General features: G+C 37.6%; 2 protein-coding genes across 4 annotated transcripts in view; one reads left to right on the forward strand and one right to left on the reverse strand.

The window, feature by feature from the left end:
• The window catches only part of LOC121879940, a 54,043-nt gene extending 44,357 nt beyond the window's left edge, over positions 1 to 9,686 (forward strand). The window contains exons 4-8 of the mRNA XM_042386758.1: positions 5,394 to 5,607; positions 6,586 to 6,718; positions 7,215 to 7,396; positions 8,091 to 8,286; positions 9,114 to 9,686. Of these exons, the coding sequence (XP_042242692.1) occupies positions 5,394 to 5,607; positions 6,586 to 6,718; positions 7,215 to 7,396; positions 8,091 to 8,286; positions 9,114 to 9,262 (874 nt within the window). The 3' untranslated portion in view covers positions 9,263 to 9,686. The remainder of the gene's footprint in view (positions 1 to 5,393; positions 5,608 to 6,585; positions 6,719 to 7,214; positions 7,397 to 8,090; positions 8,287 to 9,113) is intronic.
• Positions 9,687 to 14,037: 4,351 nt separating this feature from the next.
• Positions 14,038 to 26,522, reverse strand: part of LOC121879952 (protein O-mannosyl-transferase 2-like) — a 28,833-nt gene continuing 16,348 nt past the window's right edge. The window contains exons 14-19 of one of the 3 annotated variants that reach the window (XM_042386795.1): positions 26,148 to 26,296; positions 22,489 to 22,648; positions 21,977 to 22,117; positions 15,391 to 15,502; positions 14,927 to 15,061; positions 14,038 to 14,512 (exon numbers count right to left, since the gene is read on the reverse strand). In XM_042386795.1, the coding sequence (XP_042242729.1) occupies positions 14,956 to 15,061; positions 15,391 to 15,502; positions 21,977 to 22,117; positions 22,489 to 22,648; positions 26,148 to 26,296 (668 nt within the window). In that variant the 3' untranslated portion in view covers positions 14,038 to 14,512; positions 14,927 to 14,955. Of the gene's footprint in view, positions 15,062 to 15,390; positions 15,503 to 21,976; positions 22,118 to 22,488; positions 22,649 to 23,135; positions 23,293 to 26,147; positions 26,297 to 26,522 lie in introns of all 3 variants that reach the window. The other 2 variants (XM_042386796.1, XM_042386794.1) reach the window with 2 other exon arrangements.

Raw genomic sequence — 26,522 nt, forward strand, 5'->3', positions numbered from 1 at the left:
ATATTAAACGGGGAAAATTAAGATAAAAAATCAGTTTGTAACTTTCTTAAAAGATGAGATAATGCTAGATTGAGAGAGAGAGAAATGAGAGAGAGGAGTTAAAGAGAGAGAGAGAGAGAGAGAGGTGGGGAGAAATGAGAGAGAGGAGTTATAAGAGAGAGAGGGGGAGATTGGGAGAGAGGGGTGGGGAGAAATTGAGAGAGGAGGGGGAGAAATTGAGAGAGGAGGGGGAGAAATTGAGAGAGTTTCGTCTTAAATACTTAATATATTACGTAGTTGTACGCCGATGTACTGTACAGTGAAACCTCTATTTAGCGGATTATGTGCAATAGGTGTAGTCCGTTATATATGAAACCACCTTCTAACGGACTATATGTAAGAGGTGTAGTCCGTTATCGAAGTCCGTTATATAAGAAACCTCCTTCTAACGGACTATAAGAGGTGTAGTCCTTTATCGTAGTCCGTTATATGGAGGCTTCACTGTCTACCATTATCCTACAGTTATTAATTCCTTTTCTATCGTATGCACAGTGTAGACCGTAGAGCCATTCACTCGAGTCCCTCTGTTGGCCTTGGCGATTACTAACCTAACCTAACCGTATTTTTTTTTTTTTATTATACACTATATTTCATCATACAACTTCATTTTTTTTAATATGATTATGATTTTTTAAAAGTCTATCACACATACTTTTTTCTTTCTCCTCTACCCCCTCGCCCTCCTCGCCCTCCTCTCCCCTCGCCCCTCTCTCCCCTCCCCTCCTCTCCCCCTTCCCCGCCCCCCCCGCCCAAGCAGCGACCTATGGCTTGAAATTTATACTCAAAGATTATCATTAGTGACGCAATGTTTTATTATTTGTAACGCAATGTTTTATTATTAGTGACGCAATGTTTTATTATTTGTGACGCAATTTTTTATCATTAGTGACGGAATCAGTTTTATTTCTGTTTGATATATATTATTTACGTGAAGGATGTAAACACTGAGTCACAACAGCTGATGAGTAAACATTTGTCCGAGAAAAAGTGAAAATATCCTGGTTTTAGTGGGTTTATGTATTGGACGTGGGTGACGGGTTTATTCTTCCTGGGTTTATGTTTTATGTATAGTGTATGGTTTTAGTCAGTGTTCTGTTGATTATTATTATTATTGTTGTTATTATTATTAGCAGTAGTAGTAGTAGTAGTTTTTGTTGTATATATAAATGGTAGTACAGTGGTAGTAGTAACGAGGGTAGTCATATAAGGTCACACACAGACAGGGTTGACCCATACTGCGCCCTCCCAGACATAAAACTTTAACTGATTTACTCACCCTGAAACTTTTACACACACACACACACACACACACACACACACACACACACACACACACACGGTTTGTTGAGGTTAAGAAGGGATAACTACACTACCTTGATTTGTATGGATAATTTTTTATGGGGTGGCTCGCCTTGGATTAACCGTACTGGAGATGGATTAGCTTTGATAAGGTTGTAGATGGTTTAAAGTTAGAGTTACTGACACTGGCCTCTCTCTCTCTCTCTCTCTCTCTCTCTCTGTCTCGTTAACTAGCAGGTCGAGAGGTCGGTCAGGTGTGTGATAGTGTCTCGTTATGGTGCTTTAGTTAGGGAAGGTATTGTGTGTGTGTAATGGTTAGGTGACTACAGTGGTGGTTATATTCACTGTAGTGGTGGTGGTGATGTTACTATTTCCCCCCACATGCCCTTATTACCCCCCCTCCTCCCCTCTATCACCCCCTCCATGTGAGATATAGTACGTTAAGGAAGAGAGGGAGGGGTCGGGAGGGGAGGTGTGGGTGCAGAGAGAGACAGAGAGAGAGAGAGAGAGAGAGGTTGGGGGGTAAGCGACACATTTATACTAGGTATTAGTAAATATGTCATGCCCTCTTCCCCTCCCTCTCTCCCTCTCTTTCTTTCTCTCTCTCTTTGTTCATCGCCATTATCGCCATGTTCCACCACCTTCACCTTTTCATCTCATGGTTTCGTAATCCTTCCCTTCTCTGCCTCCTCTTCGTGTCACCCCCTTCACCCACACCGGCCCATACCCTTTAGCATATAACGACACACACACACACACACACACACACACACACACACACACACACACACACACACACACACACACACTGGAGGATGATGCATGAGAAGGTAGGTAGGTGTGTGTGTGTGTGTGTGTGTGTGTGTGTGATTCTTCTTCTCCTTCCCCAACACACACACACACTCGCTTCTTATGTCTGTTTCACCTGTGTATCTCTCTCTCTCTCTCTCTCCTAAACGATCATTAATTCAACTTTCACTGCCAACTACAGTCTCCAACACACACACACTGTAACCATTCATCACCCTCCACCATGCCACCGCCTTCATTAGACAAAACTCAACATAACCCACGTTTACCCTTCGTTGTCTTCCTATAGCGGTAGATAAGTCAGGTGTGTTTGTTTTAGATAAGACAGGTGTGTTTGTTCAGATAAGACAGGTGTGTTTGTTCAGATGAGACAGGTGTGTTTGTTCAGATGAGACATTGGTTTAGCAGACATGGTACATACAGTGTTTACAAGCACTGGCAAAACAGCCTGTCAATTATTGTAAAGTACGTTTTTTCTCTGAATAGTTTTAATGGCTTTCTGGAGCTATCCTTACTTGGATTGGTTTACTGTTCGTATGCCTCATTGGGTGTATGCCTTATGTGTATATGCTTCACTGTTTGTGTGCCTCACTGTGTATGCTTCTGTACTGTATATCTCATTACTTGTATGCCTCACTGTGTATGCTTCTGTACTGTATATCTCATTACTTGTATGCCTCACTGTGTATGTATCCATGTGTAGATGCCCCACTGTGTGTATGCCTCAATGTATGTATACCTCAATGTATGTATGCCTCACTGCTATGTCTATCTCACTGTATGTCTACCTCACTGCATGTATGCCGAACCACTGTGAACATGTAGGATGATTTCACTGCATTGGTATCTACTGTAACCTTTTTATTTTTTATTGATTGTATTATTATTATTATTATTATTATTAGTATTAGTAGTAGTAGTAGTAGTAGTAGTAGTAGTAGTAGTAGTACGATAGCTCTCCTTTGGACGTTCTCATTGCCTGGTATTCTCTGGGAGACATAAGTAAGGTGGGAGGTTCACCTTTCAAAAGCCTTATTATGATTGAAGAGAGATTCATTAGGTGTATTGAATTTTTCCTAATGTCCGTTTCGCTCTTGAAGTCGGCCAGGGGTACAGAGAGACGTTTATTAGAAGGGTACAGGCTCTCTCTCTCTCTCTCTCTCTCTCTATATTATCTAGTGTTCCATCTCCCTCCTACTCCTTCCTGTCTCTCGTTCACTCCTTTTTGTCCTACTCTGTTCATCACTCCCTCCCTTACATTGTTTTCATTCCCTCCTCCCTTACCCCTGACCTGCCTCCTCCTCCTCCTAACCCCTGACCTGCCCCCTCCTCCTCCTTAACCTCCCCTCCTCCTCCCCCACCTGCCTGCCCCTCCTCCTCCCTAACCCCTGACCTGCCCCCCTCCTCCCTAACCTCTGACCTGCCCCCCTCCTCCCTAACCTCTGACCTGCCCCCTCCTCACTTTCCCCTTCCACTCCTCCCCATGGTGACACTGTTGGGTGGGTGTGGCCCAGCTAAGGGTACATCAGGGAGGTCCAAAGGGGTAAGGGAGAAGGAAGAAGGGGGGTATGTCAGGGGTAAGGGAGGAGGGGGGTAGGTCCTGGAGGAGGGGAGGGGGTAGGTCAGGGAAAAGGGGGAGGGGAGAACAGGAAAGGTAGGAGGAGAGAGGAAGGAGGGAGGAGAGGAGGAGGAGGAGGGTTAAAAGTGGAGTTTGATGTGAAGGTGGGGGGGGGTGTAGATGGAGGACATTTGTTATTCCTCCATTTAACTCTTATTGCCTTCTTCATCTTCTTTTATCTTCTTCATTTTGCTTTCTCCTTTTTATCAATTAAATTTCAATAGTTTATTCCTTGGTAGTTCTTTTTATCTTCTTTGTTTTATCTTTTATTTTATCTTCTTTGTTTTATCTTTATGAAATCATCTTCTTTATTTCATCTTCCCTCTTCTTCCTTCCCCTTCTCTCCTTTCACTTCTCACGTGACAAAGGCAGCTGTAGGGTGGAACCAATGTGGCATAAAAGTGTCAAGTTCAGTTAAGAAAAAAGTCTGTAATTGTTGGATGTGTGAGAGTTGTGTCATAAAGTGTTGATGTGTACTTATAAGATGTTTAGTTAAGGTCAGGTGTGAGAGTGATGAGGCAGGTGGACAGTCACTCACTCATGATGACGGGCCGTGGGTCATGGCTAAATAGCGGTCATGGGGTTATCTGCACCTCTCCTTATAGAACCCAAACACACTCCCTCCCCCGTCTGTCTGTGTCTGTCACCTCAAATAAACGCACATACTGTACCTACCACATTTCCATACAATGAGTTGACATTCGGATACGGCACATTTTACCTCGGGTCATCCCTTAAGTCATTTTGCCAATGTGATTTAGGTATCCTCTTTATAAGTCCGTGAAATGTAATTCCAAGACCATATGGATGGCTTTTCAGGTTGAGTTTAGCCATAAATGTTCCCAGATAGACCAGTAAGGCAGTCTTAAAGTCGTGAGGAAGGTATCATAATTAACCTTTTTTGCTTAATGGCCGCCCAACTAGAGGTAGCCATGCAGAGGTAAAGAGTCTAGTGACCTGTGTAGAATCCACGTTGTTCTTGATAATCATTTCTCGGAATATTTTGAAGCCCAGTACTGTACCCCACTCGATTCCACAGCTTGGGCCGGTAATGTTCCATAGGGCCACCACCCTCTTGTGTGAAGGAGTATTTCCTTATGCTTGCTCTACATGATATCTTGGTGAGCTTGAAGTTATGTCCCATCGTGTTGATGGTGCGTGACATTATATAAAAGTGGCCCAGGTTCACATTTTCCAACTCTTTCAAGATTTTGAATGTCTTTATGAGGTCTACCTTATTGTGTCTTGTCTGAGGAGTTGTTAGTTAGTCCTAAGGCCCTCAGTCTATACTTGGATAATCCCCTTAATAAATTTGCTTGTGATGCCATGTGCCTGGATATTAGAGGCTAGCCATGCATGTGGGACTGTCAAATGCATTAGAAAAATCCATGTACAACACATCCACTGGTAAACCGTAGTCCATGTAGTCTGTTACTGTTTCAAAAAAAGTGAGTAAGTTTGTCAGGCAGGATTTTCTCTCCACGAAACCGTGTTGTGATGTGTTGATAAGACTGGGCCACTGTGGTGGCAGGCAAAAATCATCCCACCAATTCTACTTGGGTTTAGTGTTCACCACCATTATTATGTTCCTGTCAGTTCACTATTAACCTCTACCATTTCCACACAGGTTCAATGTTCCCATAGATAACTGTGGAACATCAGGACAGCTGGACATGGCTACACCAGACCGGGACATGTATTTTGAGAACACCATCATCATCCAGAATGACGCTCTCATCCAGGAGGTGTGGGACACTGCCCGGGCGATCCGCTGCACCTGGCAGCACACCATTCAGAAAAGTGTTGGCTTTACCCCATTCAAGGTGTATGAGCCTCTTAAAGTGAGTTGATTGACGTACATTCTAACCTAGCTGATTTAGCATCCTTGGGGCTCTACCCCATTTGAATTATTTGTAGATTATGAATTCGCTGAAGTATGGCCAATTATCCTTTTTGTGCCATATGTAATTCATGTTATTACACAAGGTCAAATAGGTGTTAATCAATATTAATGAAACATCATCTTTCTTAACATAGAAATGGTGCAGGTGGAGTGAGGCTAACACTAATGGTATTTATGTATACAGTCAGATTAGGGTACAGTACTTTGTATTTGGCTCTCAACTCTTTATTATTCCTAGCTTATACTATAGACAGGCAAGGGGTGATTTTATATTATATAGTAGTTTATCAGCACCTCAAAGAACATACTCAGTGTATCTATATCTGGAGCTAGCAAATGGCCACCTCTCTAGCAGTCACAGCCTCAGGTTAAAGAAACCACAAGTACAGTACAGAAAAGTGTCAGTGTGACCTTTATTGGAGTAAAAGCTCTGAACTCTTGGAATAACCTGCCGGAGAGTTTTGTGATGGCACCAAGTGTGAGCTCATTTAAGACCAGACTTGATCAACACTAGTGCAGGTTCAGGTACATTCTGGAGCCAGAACTGTACAGTATTTGCCAACAGTATGTAACAAAGATGTGACTGATCACCCAAATGGCTAACAGGCCGATCAGTGTCAAAGAGTATACAGTAAAGTAAAGTTAGAGAAGAAAGGATGTTTTTGTACTGTATTACCGACTTGCGTCTGGAGTGTTCTTAGGCTTGCTAGTTCAGTCCCGGATCTTGAAGTAAATCCTTCATTTTGTAAGATTTTGAAACAAATTCTTTATTTTTCATACCTCTGAAAGTGGGTCATGGTTGCCAACTCTCAGACACTTCTGTATCTTCTTTGTGTCATGTAGCAAGCCAAATACAGTACCTGTATACACCTACTGTATTATCCAATCAATCAATTTAGATGTGTTACTTCTCTAGGTACCCGTAGAACTGGATGCCCGGTCAGTAAATACCTTGATGGAAATTCAGCGTGGATCAGGACCTTTTTCTAGTCCAGCTACGGGCTATGTTTATATGGGCGACGACACCTCCGTTGTTATTTACGTCCAAGGTGAGACATTGCAGCACTGTACAGGTACTTGTTTCACCATTAACTTCATTTAACAAAACAGGCCAATAAAGAATCATAGATTTAGATTTTACTTTATATACAGTACAATATTGCTTTATCAGTTTAGTATAGTTCTTACATATTAAGTACAGCTGGTACTCTCATGCTTCAGCATCTTATAAAACAAGTGTATTTTTTATTGAATTTCTATATTCATAGTCACAAAAGATATACTGTAGCAGCATTATGTAAAACTTTCTTTTTGTATTTGAAAGTTCAACATTATATATACAGTTTGGTTAGAGCTTTCTCACTCAAGCTTAAGAGTTACGTCTTGGTTACTGTACATTTTATTGAGCACAGATATCACAAAACATCTGTACTCTTTCAATACAATAGTTATACTGTTTCACTTGGTTTAATACTTGAGCTGATGATGGTCAACATAGTCCTTCTCTGTTAACACTCAGATTTTACCCAAATTATGTCTTGGTAGATCCTTCCCACAAGATGGATGCAAATGTGATCTCCTGCAATGCAAGTTCTGCGGGAGGGGCGATGGTGGAACTGCTCGACTCTCGTGGATGTGTAAAGAGACCCGATCTTTTGACACAGTTTGCCAAGACGAGAGAGACCAATGGTGTGGACGCAGATCTGATGTTATACTCTTACCTCAAGGTGGGAATAATTTTTACTAACCTGCTTTTTATGGTTCTAGACTAAAGTAATAAAATGCTGTGTAGTATATATTTTAGGGCAAATAATTCTATATTTATATCATTTCCCTCGATAAAATGTACTGTACTGCACTGTAGTGTAATGTACCTGATTCAACAAATTTTTCCAATACTGTACACTCTGTTTGGTTAATTTTTAACAGTTAACCAAAATACACAGACTTGTACAGGTGTAAAACTTGTTCCAACTTTGAAATAAAAGTACAGTGTGTCAATAATTTAGATTGACTGCAGAGAATGACCTGATTCTTTCCTGTCAGAGTTCGAGAAGAATCTGAAAAAAATACCTTTTTCAAAAACTGTGATTTCTAAATGTGAGAAATGCCACTTCTTGATTTTCAGACTAAATGTGATTTGAACAAAATTATATGAAGAAAGTCGTCTTATAAAGAATCAAGTATTTAAATTCTCGCTTTTTCTATTGATAACTGACCATATCATCAACTATCTCTATCTACAACTGTGTAACAATTCAAAGCTAAATGAAAATCTGCATTGTTTTTATTGTACAGTAGGCAAGTGAGGAGTACTGTACCTACTTTAATATGTTGTAGCAAACAGTAATTAATATCCCTTTAAGCTACATAGCACTAATAGTGTAAACATAACTTAATATATATAAAAACCTTTTGCAGGCATTCCGCATTGGAGAGAGTCCTGAATTTCTTATCTCGTGTCACCTGGAAGTGTGTGAAGGAGAATGCACTGAACCTTGTAGTGGTGGACCTTATCCTTCGAGGAAGAAGCGTCAGGCGCCTTCATCAGCGCTACCATCGGCAGTTGTAGAACTCCAGCGGGGCGTGGTTGTGGTCTCTCGGGAACAGCTTGCTGGTTAGTATTTTAATTATGGTTTTCTTGTGATGTGAGTATTATAAATTCCATGTACAGTATTAAGCATCTTCTCAATGGCCTTTTCCTGATTTTCTCTTTATATTTAGCAGATTACTTAAATAATCTTGATCAATTTATTATCACAGCTTTTGTCTTGCTTTCTTTACCAGTTATACAGTACAGTATAGTACTCCATAGCTCTTTAGATTGTCTTAATTTTTGTTTTGTGAAATTTATTGACCAGCTTTATCTCCATGTAAGGTACATTACTGCTTATGTCTTTGTCACTCAAGATTAAACTACATTCTCCTTAAGTGTTTACTAATGTCCCTTCTGGCTTGAGGGAAGGGGCCTGGAAATGAATGCATTTATGTTGTACAGTACTGTTGTTGTAGGTATAAAATAAAAGAAATACATATGCTGGCTGGCTTATCCATCATCTTAAAACTTAGCTTGTGATGTTGCTAAATGCTGGCAACTCTGTTGCTGGGTTTGATGTGAAAGTAACTGAAAACTTTGTAAGAAAATTATGAGTGAAGTTTTGGAAGAAAAAAATGTGTAGGAGCCTCCTACACATTTCATTTTCTCCTGCTAGGAGAAGAATTAGATTATCAGCAGATACAAATTACTGTATAGTAGGTGTGAAAATGTGAAGTCATTGGTTTATATGTACCTATAGGCATTAATAAATATAAAGCTGTAGTATCTAATGAAAACTTAATCTGTAAGCCCAGTTCAGCATTTTGAAAATTCTACAGTAGTTCAATGTGTACAGTACTGTACAGTATAACATTACAAAACCTCAAAATTAAAATCTCTTCCAACAGGTGTTGAAACTTGTTGGGTGAACTCTACCATGCTTGTGGGCATCACTGGACTCCTCTGTGTGGTGTTCGCTCTGTCATCACTCTCATGTTTTCTAGTACATAAGCTCAATATCCTACGTAATCAGTTACAAGGCAAACCCACATTTTGATAATGGAATATCAGACAGGTTGGTCCTCAGTTGATTTGACAGTTATGATTTGTAATTTTTGGGCTGGTTCCATGGTACATTTGTCTCTTTTACAGTTTGGGCTGGTTCCCTTTGCAGTTCTTTTGGATGTTGGATGACAGTCACCAAGATGTCTGTGGTTCTAACTCCCATTACTTAGGCTTACCTTTAGAGCTTGGGGCAACTTAGTGCTAAAATATTGTCATCATTCGACATCATAAAGTGTTAGTGCATTGGCTTGTATTGATGGTAAAAACAAACACAGTACCATAATTATTTGTATCACTACACTGACTTTCTTTATTATTGTAAAAGCACTATCTTTTCCTGAGCTCTGAGTTGCCATAAAGGGAACTGTATTTCTGTAGTAGTATAACTTCAACTGAAATAAAATGTTTTGATATAATATTTTGATTTTTAATATTTTCAGTGCAATTAAGTACAGGTATCCCTTGTTTAGTCATTTTTCCCATGGTGATATTTCGGTTAAGCAGTTTAAAATTTTCAATACCCTTTGTTGTTTAATGATTATCAATTTTTGGTTTAGCAATCTTCAACCCTAGGATAAATTTGGGAGGGAAGTTGGAAAAACTGGGGATAATGTGCTCTAAGTGCACATCATTACAGTACAGTACTGCAATGTGACTTATAAATAAAGAAAATACAGTAGTATAATTTTTTAAAGTACTCTACAGTAATATTTAAGTACAGTAAATGCACTTTTGGAATAGCATCTACATGTTATCAGCTCACCTTGCAATGTTTTACTTTTATTCATTACTGTATTATTTACTTTATTATTACTGTTTATACATTTAGAAAAATAATAGTTTGCTCAGTACAGTGTACTGTAATTACAAATAGTATAATATTTTGTAGCAAGCCAAGTCATTGTAATGGAGTATGTTGGAATAATGAGGAACAATACAGTATTCGGAACTACCCGAATAAGGTGTAAAAAGTGAAAATAAAATCAAACACAGTACAGTATACTGTACTATAAAACTACAGATATAAAGTAAGAAAAATGAAGAGCATGGGTGTGTATGTGTTGGAAATGAACATTGTATTGAGGCAGCGAGCTGTAATTGTGGCTACCCACAATCCCCCATTTGATATCATGGCATACCGGCAGCAGCCACACACTTCTCTAGAGGCAGCTTGGTGACTGCCCGGATGAACTGTCGCGTGTATAGTACAGTACTGTGCCAGTAAATATGAGGAATAAGTAAAAATACTATAAAAAAAAATTATAATAAAAAAAATAATAATAATAATGTGTTGCTATTTGGCATCATTTCACGGGATACAAGACAGAGAACAGCCGAGAGATCCCCCACACTGCTTCCCCCTCCCGGCTCTGTAGGTTAACTGCCGAGCACGTAAGAAATGTTTATCTTTGTTTTTAACCTTATAATTTTTGTTTTCTTTAACACATTCTGTATGAACGATTGTGTGAGCGTGTAATAGAGTAAAAGAAAACGAAAAAAATATGTATTTCTACCAGAAATTAGGAGTTGAACACTAACATAGCTTACAGCTCAGCCTCGGCTACATAATTACATGGCATCAACATGGATTTTATTTCTTGTTTAGGATATTATTTCAAGCTTCCTCCTCGTTTAGTGATCATTTCACTTAGAGATCAATACCTGTACTGTGATACTACAGTACTATGAATTATTTCATGGTTGTATTCAATAGACAGTACCAACACTGTCCTTTATTAAACACCTGATGCACCTAATACTGTACAGTATAAGCAAAGCTTCGGGTTTGACACGAGAACAATTGTTATTTATTTTTTTTTTTTACGGGGATTAGCCCACCCGTGCACAGGTCACTAACCCACATTGGGGCCTGGGGGACGAAAATGTAATACTGTAATAATAATAAAGAACCATAAAGAAATACAAAAATGAAAAACAATATCAAGAGTGAGAAACGATATATGTATGTTGTGTTGTCAATGGGAAGAGAAACAATTGAGACCCTGTAATTGTGTGTAAATGAGGCAGAAAGTCAGATCAGCAACCTGGGACTTGGTCACAATTTTCGTGATGCCATATGGCAGCAGGGTCTACCATTAGACAATACATTATGCTTCCAGTATCTTTACTGTACTTGTCTTTTTTTTTTAAAAGGCATGCCTAGTGAACAATAGGAATTGGTAGTACATTACAGTACTTGTGGAAATTATTTTGTATATTTCCAGAGAGAAATAGCAATTTGTATACATTGCTTTAGCAATTGGCAGGTGTGGATGGTGGACTTCTGTATAAATTCATTGTTGAATGTGCTTGTCATGGAATACAGTACTGTACTCTTCATAAATTGTATAATCCATGATGCACCTGTATAAATAATGGTGTTGGATTATTACTATGAATAATTAATCTGATGATCGTAGGTAGCCATCAGATGATTTCACCGGGTTGGGACAAGTTAACTCTCATAAATCACTTTAATCCTGGTGAATATTAATTATTTTATATAAATAAACTAGTAGTATATTAAATTGTATTATAACTAATTTTATGAAACACGTAGTCTGTCAAAGTAATGAATAAAATTAGCGAGTGACAACGTGTCACATAGTCGTTATTTTGATGGGCTTTTCAACAGAGAGCTGTTGTTCAAGTCGGAAGGCAGAGCTACAGATACCACCGTGACAAATAGACCGACCAAGAAAGAAGGACAACTCTGTTTTTATAACATTAACACAAGTGTATATCAACGTAGCTACAACTCAACACTGGCCGAGCCTCTTTAGACCTTCATTAAAGATTCATAACTTCCTGTGGGAATCAGCTAAGTATCTTAGAGTTCTGTAGGAGAAAGGTATAGATTGCATAGGACTGGAATGGAGAAGAGGTAAGTTCTCCATTGACAAAATTTAATTAATTGTTTATTTAATGTCGGTCAAGTGTTTAATTTTCGACAGTACAGTACTAGTTATACATAAGAGCCCATTACAATTAAACTTTCAATTATTTTATAGTTTTACCGGTAACTACGCTATGATTATTGAATGTCCCGAGACAATGCTCTACTGTGTGCTACTACTAGCTGCAGTAGCAGGTGTTATTTGTCAACCCAAAACACCGAGAAATTTGTCAGATGCAAAAGCCTGATATCTAGGTAGATATGGTTTATCCTTTCCTTATTCTGCATAATATGAAAAGGTAACTCATGCTGTCAGAAGCTGCCTGCTGCAATGATCACCTGATCCTCTATATCCCACACAGAAAGACTAGTTGGAATTATATATATATATATATATATATATATATATATATATATATATATATATATATATATATATATATATATATATATATATATATATATATATATATATATATATATATATATATATATAATGAAGTAAAGTGGCAAATGACTTTGCACTGGGAGAGGAGAGAGAGAAGTAAAGCATAGAAACGGGAAGAAAAGTGGGAGGGGTAGACAGCAGGTGGGCTGTCCACCTGGCGGAGACGAGTTGAAATGTTGGGGTGGTGGCCGCACGCAGCACACGCCCGCCCGCTCAAGGGAGGGAGGTGGAGGGAAGCTAAGCTAAGCTAGCTAGGTATTCATTATTGTAATGGGTGTTAATTTATGTTTTTCTGATGGTATATATGTATGTATGTATATATATATATATATATATATATATATATATATATATATATATATATATATGCAGAATATTCTACACTAGAAGTAAGTGTTAAAAGCTTGTGTTGCTGTATCATCTCTGACTGTCTGTCTTCCCTTTCCTGTTCACATTTTCTTTTTCTTACATTTGGGGTTGGATTATAGCTCTTACTTTTGCTCCCATTTTGAAGCATTTTACAGTAAAATCCCCATAATTCTTACCTCTCATATTTGTAATGTTGGTCACGAAGTATATACAGTATTACAATTTTTATAATACAGCATTTGGCGAAATTTCAGATTGACACATTTATGATTACTGTATATGATTCACATGTGATGTAACCACCCGCCTCTGTATAAACAAGTATTATGTGTCAATGTGATAATCAATTGTGGAGTGCACATCTACAGTTTACCCTAAAAGTTTTTCCCCTCCTCTATTTCCGTTTGAGCCATTGTCTGATGAATCCTAAATCTGGTACCGTATTTAGAAACTTCTAAATTTTGATTGAGGCAGATAATGGAAAATTACGATTGTGTTTTGTTCTTTCCCTTGGGAGGCGTCCCTCCCATTTCGTAAAATTTCATAATTCGTAAGGGCTAGAGCCCCTATCACTTTGAATTACAAAGGAATGTCAGAAAAAAGTTAAGTAGCGAATCATTTGGCTCAGGAGTTCGTCAATACACCATCTTACTACAATGGCATTCCAGCCCACTGGTCAGTCACTCACTTGGCTTCCATCATGCTGCCAGGTTTGAATGAATCCTACTGAAAAACGTGACATCACTTCTAAGGCCGATTATTCAGGATGCTCGTTTTATTATGTTATTATTATTCCTGCCTCCAGTAACTGTACAGAGATCTGCCGATGGTCAAGACCCCTACTGCATTTGCATTTGGAGGGTAGAAGTACTGTATGTGGTGAGGTAGGTGAAGTCAAAGGTAAGATCCCTCCATCACAAAAATTGAAACACTACTGAGAAGGAAGACTGGGAAGTTTTCTTGCCTAAGCGAGCAAAATATAAATGCCTACTCGGCAACATACTCTAGCCAGGCCTGCCAGGGTTAAGAACATTTATATAAGGAAACCAAGATAGGTAAATACTTGATAATCCAATCTTTATTATAAATTGTACAAAAATATTATTTTCAACAAGTACAAACAAGAACAGCGAGTTAAATTATTCTGCTGTTTAAAGAACAAACAATTAATAGTTTGAGAGGGAAGGAATTGTGCTTTAAAATAATGGAACAATCACCAACTACAAGACCAGCTTGAGGACCACATTATAGCAACATCCTCTGAGGGATATTCACAGTAAGCTTACTGGGCTTCAGAATTCATTAAATGATGATCAAATTGAGATTCTACATTTTTGTTAGAAACATATGGAGATTATGTTTCACCCTTAAGCCCCAGGTTAGGGTGCTTCTGGCAGTACCTCCTCCCATCGAGGATACATCGAGAAAAATCAACTTAAAATAAAAATAAAAAATCGCGGGAATAAGCGGACGTTCTGGAACGTCACCCAGGGCGCGCTGGTCGGACATTCTGGAATGTCACCCGGGGCCTAAGGGTTAACATAATAAGACAACTATCTGAAACTTGTACATTTACTTAAAATTCTGTCTCGTAAAATCAGCTGCAAATTTATCAAAACCTCTAAAACCCTTGCAAATTTCCAAAGAATGTTATAATATTAAATTATCAAAATGTTACTTTCAGATAAAACCTTTTCAAAACACTAAATTGATCAACAACACAATAGCTTACTTTATATTTAATAGTGTACCCTATATATATATATATATATATATCCTCCTCACAATCCTTTCACTATTCGAGATTCAGATGTTTCTTGGGGAAACCATGTTGAGTAACCTTTGTAATGTATAGTATACATGAAGAATACTGTACTATTAAATACTTGTTCAATATTTGTTCAATCTTCTACTACAAAAAATAGGTAAGTTTCAAATTATACCTCAATGCAGCCTGTGGATGTTCTGTGGTCTAGAATTCCCATGTATCTAGCCAGCGAATTTGGTGAACAGTACTGTTCTCAAAACTTGGGTCCAGGTTGTGCATCCCATAAGCGAGTGGTGCAAACAGGTAGAAGCTGCCAATATGTAACAGGATTAAGCCTTTCTTTATCAAAAAGATAAATTCATATTATGGTCAGTGAGCAAATATAACATGGTTGATTCTAAATTGTAACTTCTTTAACTACCAAATAAGATTTAAATTCAATAATTGCAAGTAACTGAAAATAAATAAAAAAATTATGTTCAAAATAAAAAAAAAAAAAACATTTTATTCATGTATATACTATATACAAAATACTTATAAATAAATCTACACTATACTATTGTAGTACAGTATAATCATAGAAAAACAACTGGAATCTTTAATATTTGATAAAGCATTAACAACACTTTTAGCTCTTACCTGTAAATTAATATGGAGTAAAACAGACCAGTAACCCAGGGATAAACCGATGAGGACAGGTAATGAGGAACCATGTTGGGCAGTGACTCTAGCAAGTAATCCATTATAACACCTGAAGGAAACAAGAGAACTCAGGGCTATTGTACTTCAATCCATGGTTTCTAGATTTTCAAATTCTATGCCAGGGATTTCATAGCCATCTTGTGCTTTATAACATGTCTATTGTAACATACTTCAGTAGTAGTGAAACATATAAATGAACTAGAGGATGTATCCTCCTGTTCAACTACTGCTGGCTTAAAGTAATCTTTTATCTTCATTTCATAACAAGGAGGAGGAGGACAATGTACTACACATTTTCTGAAAGTGTTATTGTAATATAAACCAATAATATTCCACACAATTATAATCACTAATAATGATGAAGATGTTAGCTCAAATTAAAGCCAAGGTGAACTGTGTACTTGACCTAAGCCCCATTCTGGGACATACAGTCCATGGGCCGGATACTCAAAACACCTCATAAGTTACGTCTTTTAGCATGATACATTACCATATATTGTCGAATCTTTACAGTACCGTAAATTTAGCATACTCAAAATTTAATCACAGTTCCGTAAGCCTTTCGTAAGTTTTCATAAGTTTACCCTGTAAATTAAGTTCTCTTGTCGGAAGGTAGATGTCAGTGCAGGAGCTAGTTGGTCAATCAGCGCTCAGTTAACAAAATCATCAACCAATCACAAGAGAAGGAGAAATCAGCTGAGAGCGACGCACAATATTATTTTGTAAACATGGAAGGACCACCAGCCAAGAAGAGACGGCCTAATTTCAGTGAGGCTGAAGTATACGCTATTCTGGGCAAATTCAAATAAATTGGTTATTGATAGCATAGCCTTGCCGAACCTAAATGACAAATCACTTCTCTTAAATTACTCATTTAGCCTAGACCCTGGTGTTTTCCTTTCAATGTTGGGGACATTTGGTCTGAATTGTCTTCAAGTTCATACAAAAAACAACAATTTAAAACCTGAAAGTATATCGGATTAGTCGTAAATTTTCTTAAATTAATACTCTACCTATGATAATGTTCAAGGAAAGTCTGGAACTAGGCCTAAGGTAGCTGCTAGACAAAGTGTCTCACTGACGGCCTGACACTCGACCAAAAAACCATGTACACATTCTCTAACCTAACATACCATAACATAACCAAACCTATAACCTATTGGTATAATTTCTTATTTAAATAATCCTCATGTTCTAACTAAATTAAGTAGGCCCCACGTTTAAACATTTATTTGCCAAAGACTGAAAAAGCAGTTATATAGGCCCCTATTAATCAAGTTAATTGCAATCCATATTTTACGCCTAATATCATTTAATTTTGGCTAGCCCATGGAAATTTATAGCCTTTCATGTTATCGTAAGCCATATACATAAAAAAATAGGCTAAGGCTATTGGTTGAATATTAGAAAAACAAGGCGAAGTCTTGGCAGGAATGTTCACTTGACCTCATATTTGGTTTTCATTACTGAGGGATATTTACGGCTATACAACATTAATAAGTTCTATCCGCAAGTTTACTCGGTCATAAAACATATTTTTACCCTAAGTGTGAACAATACAAACCTTTTGTTTTGGTAAAAAATACTTTATAATTTGTAAGAAGACAAAAGATGCGTCTCTTCCAAACAGACAAATACAAACACTCAAGCCGCTTATTATACAACAAAAAAGTTACGAAAAAGACAAAGTGAAATATTATATTTCAGTATGTTGATGTACAAAACATTTTCTTCATTATTCAATGATAAAACAAGTCTAACAAGCATTATTACAACATATATTATTATTATTTTTTATACAATAGGGAATTAGTCACTACTACATCTGGGTTGAGCGTGTTACAGAGCCTCAGGGGTTGGTGTAAGTTACGCTCTTTAACTTACGGAGTTCGATGTCAAATATTTGTTTTGAGTATACCATCTGTTTCGAGTATGCCAATCTGAGACTGTAAGTCCAGTTACGGGGTACACAAAGACATTCATTCCCATAAATGTTTTTGAGTATCCGGCCCATGTGTATTATATTAACCCCTAGGCTTCAGGTCAGATCATGTCATATGACGTTTTGATACCTCGCTGGCCTATTTGAATGAAAAGGGCAGGCCTGGCTAAATTATATTGCCAAGTACTGTAGACATTTATCTTTCACTCACTCACACATCAGAGCCTCCCAGTCTCTTCTCAGCCTTTGTGATTTAAGAATCTCGTCCTTGGACTTTATTCACTTCATGTGTATACCATACCAATAAATGTGAAGAATGAAAAAAAAAATACTGTGTTGCCTTTTCGCAATTGTTTCACTCCACAAAAGACAGAACAGCCGAGAGATGCCACCGCACCCTCCCCCACTGTGTGTGCTAACTCCTGTGCACATAAATGTTTATTTCCTTTATTTTTTTTTCCTTTGGATTACTTTTGTACACATTCTGCATGAACAATTGTGTGTGCATGCAACAGAATATTAAAAAATATATACAGTATATGTGTATAAAGGTCATTAATAATTAAGGAGACACTTATCTAGACAGCAAAGAGGAGGCGCAAGCACAGCGTTCATGTTACGACATGTATAGACATGCATAAGTTACATCTTCGTCTGTTCTAATCGGTTCATTTGATTAGTTTCGATTAAGTCTTGCATTAACGATGAGCACTCCGCTTGACTTTTGTACTTTGGAAGAATAACGATCTGTTATTAGTTTTTAAATTCGGAAGGGATAAACCCAAGAGAAACTCGTCACAAAATATCACTTCAACATTTACGCAACTGCATCAGTCAAGTGAACATTTACAAGTGGGTTTGAACAATTCAAAAATGGTCGAACAACGTGTCTTACTTTCAATACCCACAATGCACAGTATGTGCAAAAAATGATTAGAAAACTGGGCTGGGAGATTTTGCCGCACCTTGCATAGGTAAGGTTAGGAGTGACGAACTTTTCAAGAGGTATAGGGAGGCGCTGGGGAAGATTAGAGATAGGGGAGGGATCCCGATAGTATGTGGTGTCTTGTCTAGAAGAGGGGTTGGTCGTGAATGGCTGTCCAGGGCAATTGCTATAAATTGCCGACTGGAAAAACATTGTGCAAACAATGGTTGGGCATTCATTGATAACTGGCTTCTATGGCAACGACTACCTGTACAGTCGCGACGGAGTACACTTGTCTCGTGAGGGGGTAAAGACGTTGTCTGCATCCCTGGAGCGTGAAATTGTCACTCCGAAGGGGGGGTTTCGCCAGTAGAGAGGGGTCGGGGAAAGTGGGAGTCAAAAAACAAGCAGGTCCTGGGAAGTAAAATTAGTTGCTCAGGACAAGGGGTAAAACAGGACCAGGGAAGGGTAGGTTTAAATGTACACTATACAAACAGTAGGAGCGTTAGAAATAAAATAGACTTGCTGAGAGCGGTTGTATGTACCGAGAATGTAGACGTCATAGCAATCACCGAAACTTGGATGAATCTGGCAAGCAAAAATTTTTTATCAGAGTACCACATAGAAGGGTACAACCTTTTTCACAAGGACAGGAAAGGGGGGAGGGGTCGCACTCTTCGTCAAGGATACATTAAAATGTTCTATTAATAATTCAATAAAGGGTAAAATAGGAACTGAGTCTGTGTGGGTAGAAATCACGGAAGGAAGAGAAAAACTAATTATGGGAGTGATTTACAGGCCCCCAAGTCTTGGCAAAGAAGCAGCTCAGCCCATATGGCAGGAAATGAGTAGGGCAGCAAAATAAAACAACCTATGCATTATGGGGGATTTCAACTTTAGAAATATTGACTGGGACAACATTGTAGGTGACTATAAATCTGAAGACTTCCTAGACGCAGTACAGGACAATTTTTTGAAACAACTAATTACAGAACCTACTAGAGGTGACAATATATTAGACCTAGTATTAACAAATAAAGAAAATATTATCAGAGATATCACAGTAGGGGAAGAACTAGGCAACAGTGATCAGAGAAATTAAGTTCACCCTAAATTGGGAAACGAAAAACAATGACAATATGGTCAGAGTCCCAAACTTTCGGTTGGCGGATTATCAGGGGTTAAGAAGGTACCTAGGTGAGGTCACTTGGGAACAGTCACGTCAGTCCCCAGTAGGAAGGGGTGAGGTCATAGATGACAACAATTGATCATGACTATAATATATTCACTAGTATACTACATAAAGCACAAGAACAAAATATACCATACAGAAAAATTAGGTCAAATAAGAATAAGCCAAGGTGGATGACCAGAAAACTTAAACATGACATAGGAATAAAGAAAAGAATATATAAGAAATTAAAGGGAGGGGAGGAGCAGCTCAGAAATAGGTATAATGAACTATCTAGGAATGTTAAGAAAAATGTAAGGAAAGCAAAGAGAGACTATGAAATCAAAATAGCAAGAGAATCCAAGGCAAATCCCAAGGGATTTTTCCAGGTATATAGGACAAAGGTCAAGGACAAAGTTGGGCCTTTAAAGTCAGGGAGGGGAGAAGTGATAAATGGCAGTAAAGAAATAAGCAAAGCATTGAACAGCTACTTCTTATCAGTTTTCACAGAAGAAATTTGCGATGAAATTCCAGAGGTGGAACTGATATTTAAGGGAAAGGAAGAAGAAAAATGAAAGAATATCACTATCAGAAAAGAGGATGTTCTTAAGAAGATAAATAAACTAAAGAAAACGAAATCCCCAGGGCCGGATGAAATTTTCCCTCGAGTCTTGAAAGAGTGTAGGGAACAGATTAGCGGACTCCTCGTAAACTTATTTACAAAATCATTAGACACTGGAGTTGTGCCAGACTTGTGGAAACAGGCAAATGTAGTACCCATATTCAAAAAGGGAGACAGAGCATCAGCATCAAATTACCGGCCGATCAGTTTGACGTCAGTAGTGGGGAAATTTCTTGAATCAATTATAGCAGATAGCATCCGATCGCATCTAGAGAAAAGCAAATTAATCTACGACTCTCAACATGGGTTTACAAAGGGAAAATCTTGTCTAACAAATCTGCTAACGTTTTTTAGGAAAGTCTTCGAGGTAGTAGATAATGACGAAAATTACGATGTTATTTACTTAGGCTTTAGCAAAGCATTTGACAGAGTACCGCATCAGAGGCTTCTGAGAAAAATTAAGGCTCATGGTATCAAGGGGAAAGTTTTAAATTGGATAAAATCATGGCTCACCGATAAAACGCAGAGGGTCAGCGTAGATAGTGTTAAATCTGAGTGGGGCCGTGTAACCAGTGGGGTTCCCCAGGGGTCAGTACTAGGCCCACTCTTGTTCATAATCTACATAAACGATCTAGATACTGGGATCAGCAGTGACATAAGCAAGTTTGCGGATGACACCAAAATAGGGCGGCAAATTAATTCAGGGCAGAATGCAAATGCATTACAGGAGGATCTAAATAAACTGCAGGGGTGGTCTGAAAAATGGCAAATGAAATTCAACACCAGCAAGTGCAGCGTACTTAATATTGGAAGAACAAATACTTATAATGTATACAGCCTTAACAACATCAACCTAGAGAAGTCGACTTGTGAAAGAGACCTAGGGGTACTTGTAAGCCCGGACCTACGGCCTAGAAAACAGTGAGTTAATGTTCGAAGTAAGGCAAACAGTGTATTGGGTTTTATATCTAGAAGTGTAAGTAACAAGAGTGCAGAGGTCTAATTGCAACTATATCTTGCGCTAGTCAGGCCACACCTCGATTATGCGGTTCAGTTCTGGTGCCCTTATTATAGAATGGATATAAATTTACTAGAGTCGGTGCAGCGAAGAATGACAAAAATGATTCCGGGACTTAGAAACCTTCCATATCAGGATAGGCTAAAACTCGTAGAAAGATGGAACAAGTGCATGGCTGTAGAGGGAGATTATGTGGAGAAATAGGAATATGATCATTAACAATAAATCATTACTTCTGCAGTTATATTCATTGGTCTGGTTACTTATTGAATAACCCTCGTATATCTGTCCGAAATTAGGAGTTGAACACTACGAGCTCACAGCTCTGCCTTACCCGCTCCAAGTGTTACTGGGTGGCGAGTCAGAGACTGGGCTACACAATTACATGCCATCTCCATGGATATTCCTCGTTATTCCTTGTACAGCGATCATTTCACTTGACAGTGGGTTTTTCAGGATTGCTTCCCCATCGTTAAACAAAGGATACCTGTACTGTACCGGATTGATATAGGTATAAGTACAAGGACAGTCACAGTAAATTATGCACAACAATGATACCAAGTCGCCATTAATGAAAAATCTGGAAAATGGAGTCTCCAACATTTCACCAGAGTAAATGATCACACTCTGGTGTCACTGCCGGACCCATAACTTATTATTTAGCTATGCTCCAGTCACCAATAATACTTATAAGAATGTTGGAAGCCTTAAAAATAAACATTAATGGATTCAGAGTTAACTACAAAAGTTAAGTTACCAAGTTATGAACTGGATACTACTGGACTGCCACAAATGCTACAATGCAAGAATTTTGGAGATTCTTAAATTATATGAGCAAATCTTACCAGTAAGCATGGAGGAAAAAAGGAGAGCTGGGAAGTAGTGGTGGAAGTAGAGGATGCGGCCCATGGCGTAGAAGGGCAGGTAGTGTAAGGCCCATGCCATCACCAGCCAGCCACAAGCTTCTAACGTCTTGTCACGACGAGCTGCACCACAACACGAGTCATGAATGTATTAGATCTTACTTCAGTCTTTTAGTGTAAAACAAGCATGTTGGAATTTGCTGATTATCAGAGGAAACGAACTGTAGTAAACAGTACAGTAAGTACCAAGTTACATAAAGAAATGAGTCATCAGAATCTGACCTAAAAAGTTTACACATTATATCTGGTTCTTAATAACAAGCTAGAGCTATACATTTATAAGTGGAGTTGTTAATCATCACTCAGGGAACTATCTAAATACTGTACAGTGTATGCAGTTTATAATTCTGCAAGGTAAAACTCCATTGTCAGTACAGTACTGTTGAATTTTATAAAAAGTAGACATGACATATGGCAAAAATACACCAACATACCTCTGTATTCTGCATCAACTACTTTTCCTCTCTGCATCATGTAAGCATGGTAGAAATAGACGAACACGAAAGCAGCCAGAACAATCAAATTGCCCCACCAGATGATGGGGTTACCAAGCAGATACACCTTGAAGCCATCAATGGCCGAAAACCATTGTCCCTAAACAGAGTAACATGACAAACATCACATACACAAATTCTGGACAGTCAAACACAATCAATTAAAATTTTGTGTAACATACCAACAGACATGTGGTGATCTTCCATGAAGAATACTGCATTTCCAATTAAAAGGGATCTGCATAACACTTACCTTACGGAATTAGCTTACTTGCTCCTCAGCAACAGGAAGTATACAGAAATTTCTATTTGAAGTACAAGCTTTCTCAGATTTAAAAGTAAATGTAAAACCATTTTACAACAACCAATAATGGTTCTGATGAACACTTGTCAGATTGAAATGAATATTCAATTAATAAAATGGTGCAGAAAAATCACACTGACGAGACAGGTCAAGACATCACAAGTGCAAAAACAGTATACGTACCACTATCTAGAAAACATTCTAAAGGACAAAATCATACATAAATTATAAAAAAAGCAAAGTTCAGCATGCACTGCAGGATTATTCTGTACAAACCAATTACCTCTAACACCTGGAGTAATGTAAAAGCCCCTTTTATTTTGGAAAGAATCCCATGTGTAGAGAGAGAAGTATAGTACCAAAGCCAGAAGGTTGCCCCAGAATACTACTGGGTTTCCTAGAAGGTAAATCCGAGGATTCCCACCAGAGAAATGCTGTCCCTAAAATTCAATCAAAAGAAATAGGTTATTATATGCCATTTTAAATGAACTGCTGAACCTGCATTCCTACAATAAACTATGCATCTAGGCACGCTTATAAAGTTTATTGTACAATATTAAAATTAGCCAGTAGTTAACTTTTTATGAAATCTAATGCTACTGAACAAACCAAAGGCTTTATAATATTTTTTTCTGAGAAGGTTGGCAATTTTCCTGGCATGAAAGTTATGTACTGTAGTCAAGAATGAAGATGAAACTGTACACTCTCATCAGTAACAGCACAATTTATGCAAATTAATTAACCGAGGACCTTTAATGTACCTGGAGAACTCTCCCGATATAATTTTTTTTCCATTGCCCCACATAATGTTTAAAGACCTATGCTCAATATCATTGTTTATTTCAACCTAAGATGAAGCTAGGTATGTATCTGTAACTTTCTTACCAGTCTAGTGCTACATTGTGAAAATAAGCAGACCAGAAAATGTTACAGTTTGCATTAACTTCAATCGAGGATGTTATATTCTTAACATTAGCAACCCAATAAATAAAATACAAAGGCCATTATACAGGGTGTCCTCACAAAGTCACCTCAACGAGCATTTTTTCATTAAAGTGTTGGTCATGAATTAAGTCCCATATCCATATAAAGTAAAGTTGTGTAGTGTTCAATGGTTTTCGTCATGGCCAACGTTACACGTTCCTGAACAATGCTGGGATTAGTTTTAAGTACTTTTTATTTTAATTACAGAAAACTATGAATTATTTTCTCAAAATTCTTTACAAATTGGTTATGAGGGCAAAAATACTGTAGGAACTTAAAAAATAGGATGTCAACACATCATATACCTGTTCCCAGTGTTTTCTTTAGTGGTTCTCGGGTGGAGGTAAATTTCAAGTCGACATTTCTTCATTTGTCCATCACCCACCTGTCATGCCTCTATGCACACATTACAACAACTTTTTCTTATTTTTAGACTCAAATTTGGTATTAATAGATAAGTTATATCATTTGGAAGTACAGTATTTAAATTGTTCAACTTATTTACTACTGTACTTCAAAGTATAGAAGGTCTTTAAAATTTCAGTACTGAATACTACAATGACTTTTGGCTGGCAAAAATTAATATGAAGTAAATAAAATAAATAAAAAATCCCTCAAACCTAACTCCTCCCATTTCTATCATATAATTCTCTGGGGAATAAATGATCCGTTTATTGTCATTTTAGTGAGTTACATTTTCAAAGAACAGAATCCCAGTGTTAAACAAGGACACCCTGTACAGTATGATTTAATTTACACTACAAAGCAAATTATTCAAACCGTACAGGTTGTACCTCTCTAGTCCGGCAAACTCGGGACCTGACCGGTACGGGACCATGGAAATTCACCCTTTTCCTGGATAGATAGTTACTTGTGCATACACTTGGAAGCACTAGCACCACTTTCACTGCTTCGTGGTCTCTTTGAAGATATATTGAAGGGTTAAATGTTGTACAGTAGGTTCTCAAATTTCGAGTTTTTAATTCAACGTTTTTTATTTAGGCAAAAAAAAAAAAACTGCACAATTTAAAATTTTGATGGCGGAAACTTGAATTTCGATGGGTTTGAGAGGCCCGCCAACGTTCAGATATGTACAATTGTGTAAACAGTGTTATTTCTCTATGTACAAAACATTAATTATTGTTTATTACTGAATGTCTTTTTGATTGAATTAATGTTTGTGTGCAAAATTAACAATACAATTCATTAATAATACGTAGAATATTAAAACACACGAGGAGACATGACAGCATTGTTTTCGTTGTTTACAAAACCAGTGACTGACTGGTTCTACATATAAAACGTAAGAAAATAAGACCCTGGTTGTAGCTGTAGTAAAATTAATATGGTTGTTTTAAGTAATGTTATTTAATGTTAATAAATGGAACAATGGAAGTAGCTAACCATTAATGGTAAAACAAAAAGAGATTGCATATGTAAGTGCGCTCACGTGAAAACATATCGTCATTACTTAACATAAGAATATGAAAGCAACACTTATTTACTGTTCATATATGTTTTAATTAATGTTTTTAATTTTTTATTGAATTAATGTTTATGTGTGCAAAATGAATAATACAATTCATGAATAATACGTGGAATATTCAAACACGAGGATACGAGACCGTATTGTTTTCGTTAATGTTTACAAAACCAGTGACTGATTGGTTCTACATATAAAACTGAATAAAATAAGACCCTGGTTGTAGCTGTAGTAAAATTTATATGGTTGTTTTAAGTAATGTTATTTAATGTTATTAAATGGAAGTAGCTAACCATTAATGGTAAAAAAAAAGTGAGATCGCGTATGTAAGTGCGCACATGTGAAAACATATCGTCGTTACTCTACATACGAATATGAAAGCAACACTTATTTACTGCTCATATATATTTTAATTGATGTTTCTGAATTTAAAACAAAAATTCTACCCACCAGTGGTGGTAAAGTTGAAAACATAAGGACAGCCAATGTTGTTGTGTGTGTTTTTACTCGGAAGACGAAGTTGCCAAGCTATCAGGTTCAACTCTAACAAAAGCTGTAGAACATGAGAACTTTTCTGTGTTGTTTTTAGTTTTTATTTAACTTTATCGGTGTTATTTCCGTTGGTTTATTAGGATGTTGCTTTATTACAGGTAGTAATTCGCCAAAAAAGTAGGGTAAATAAGGCCAAATTTAGCCAAACATCAAAAGTACCAGACTCAAATTAATTTTCTCCATGGGCAAACTAAAATCGTTCCGGGCCACAGAATGCCGGACTAGAGAGGTACAACCTGTACTAAACATTCTTACTTTACTGGTATATGTACACACCTTGAAGTTTATTGGCCACTGCCAGGGTTGAGAAGTTATTTCTCCTTCTTTGGGTTTGAGGCCAGAGTTACCCTGGAACATGACGGTGTGCGACTCGAGAAACTTCTCTATGAAGTGTGGTGCATAGATCGCAAAGCTGGAGTTGGGCACTGTAGACACAAAAATGAGTAAGATATTAGTTAAGTTATATATGTAGTGTACAGGTAGTCATTAATCTTTTAATTCACCTGTAGTACTAAGAGTTGTGTTATGAATATAAATGCCCTCAATGACTGCTACATGTGCTATACTACTAAAGCATACACAACAACAGTGGCAAGCTTTATTTTTATTATTTTTTTTACTCACTTCAAACCGATAGAATTTTCTATAAAA

This window comes from Homarus americanus, unplaced genomic scaffold (assembly GCF_018991925.1).
Source record: "Homarus americanus isolate GMGI-L3 unplaced genomic scaffold, GMGI_Hamer_2.0 scaffold29478, whole genome shotgun sequence".
Classification (NCBI taxonomy): Eukaryota; Metazoa; Arthropoda; class Malacostraca; order Decapoda; family Nephropidae; genus Homarus; species Homarus americanus.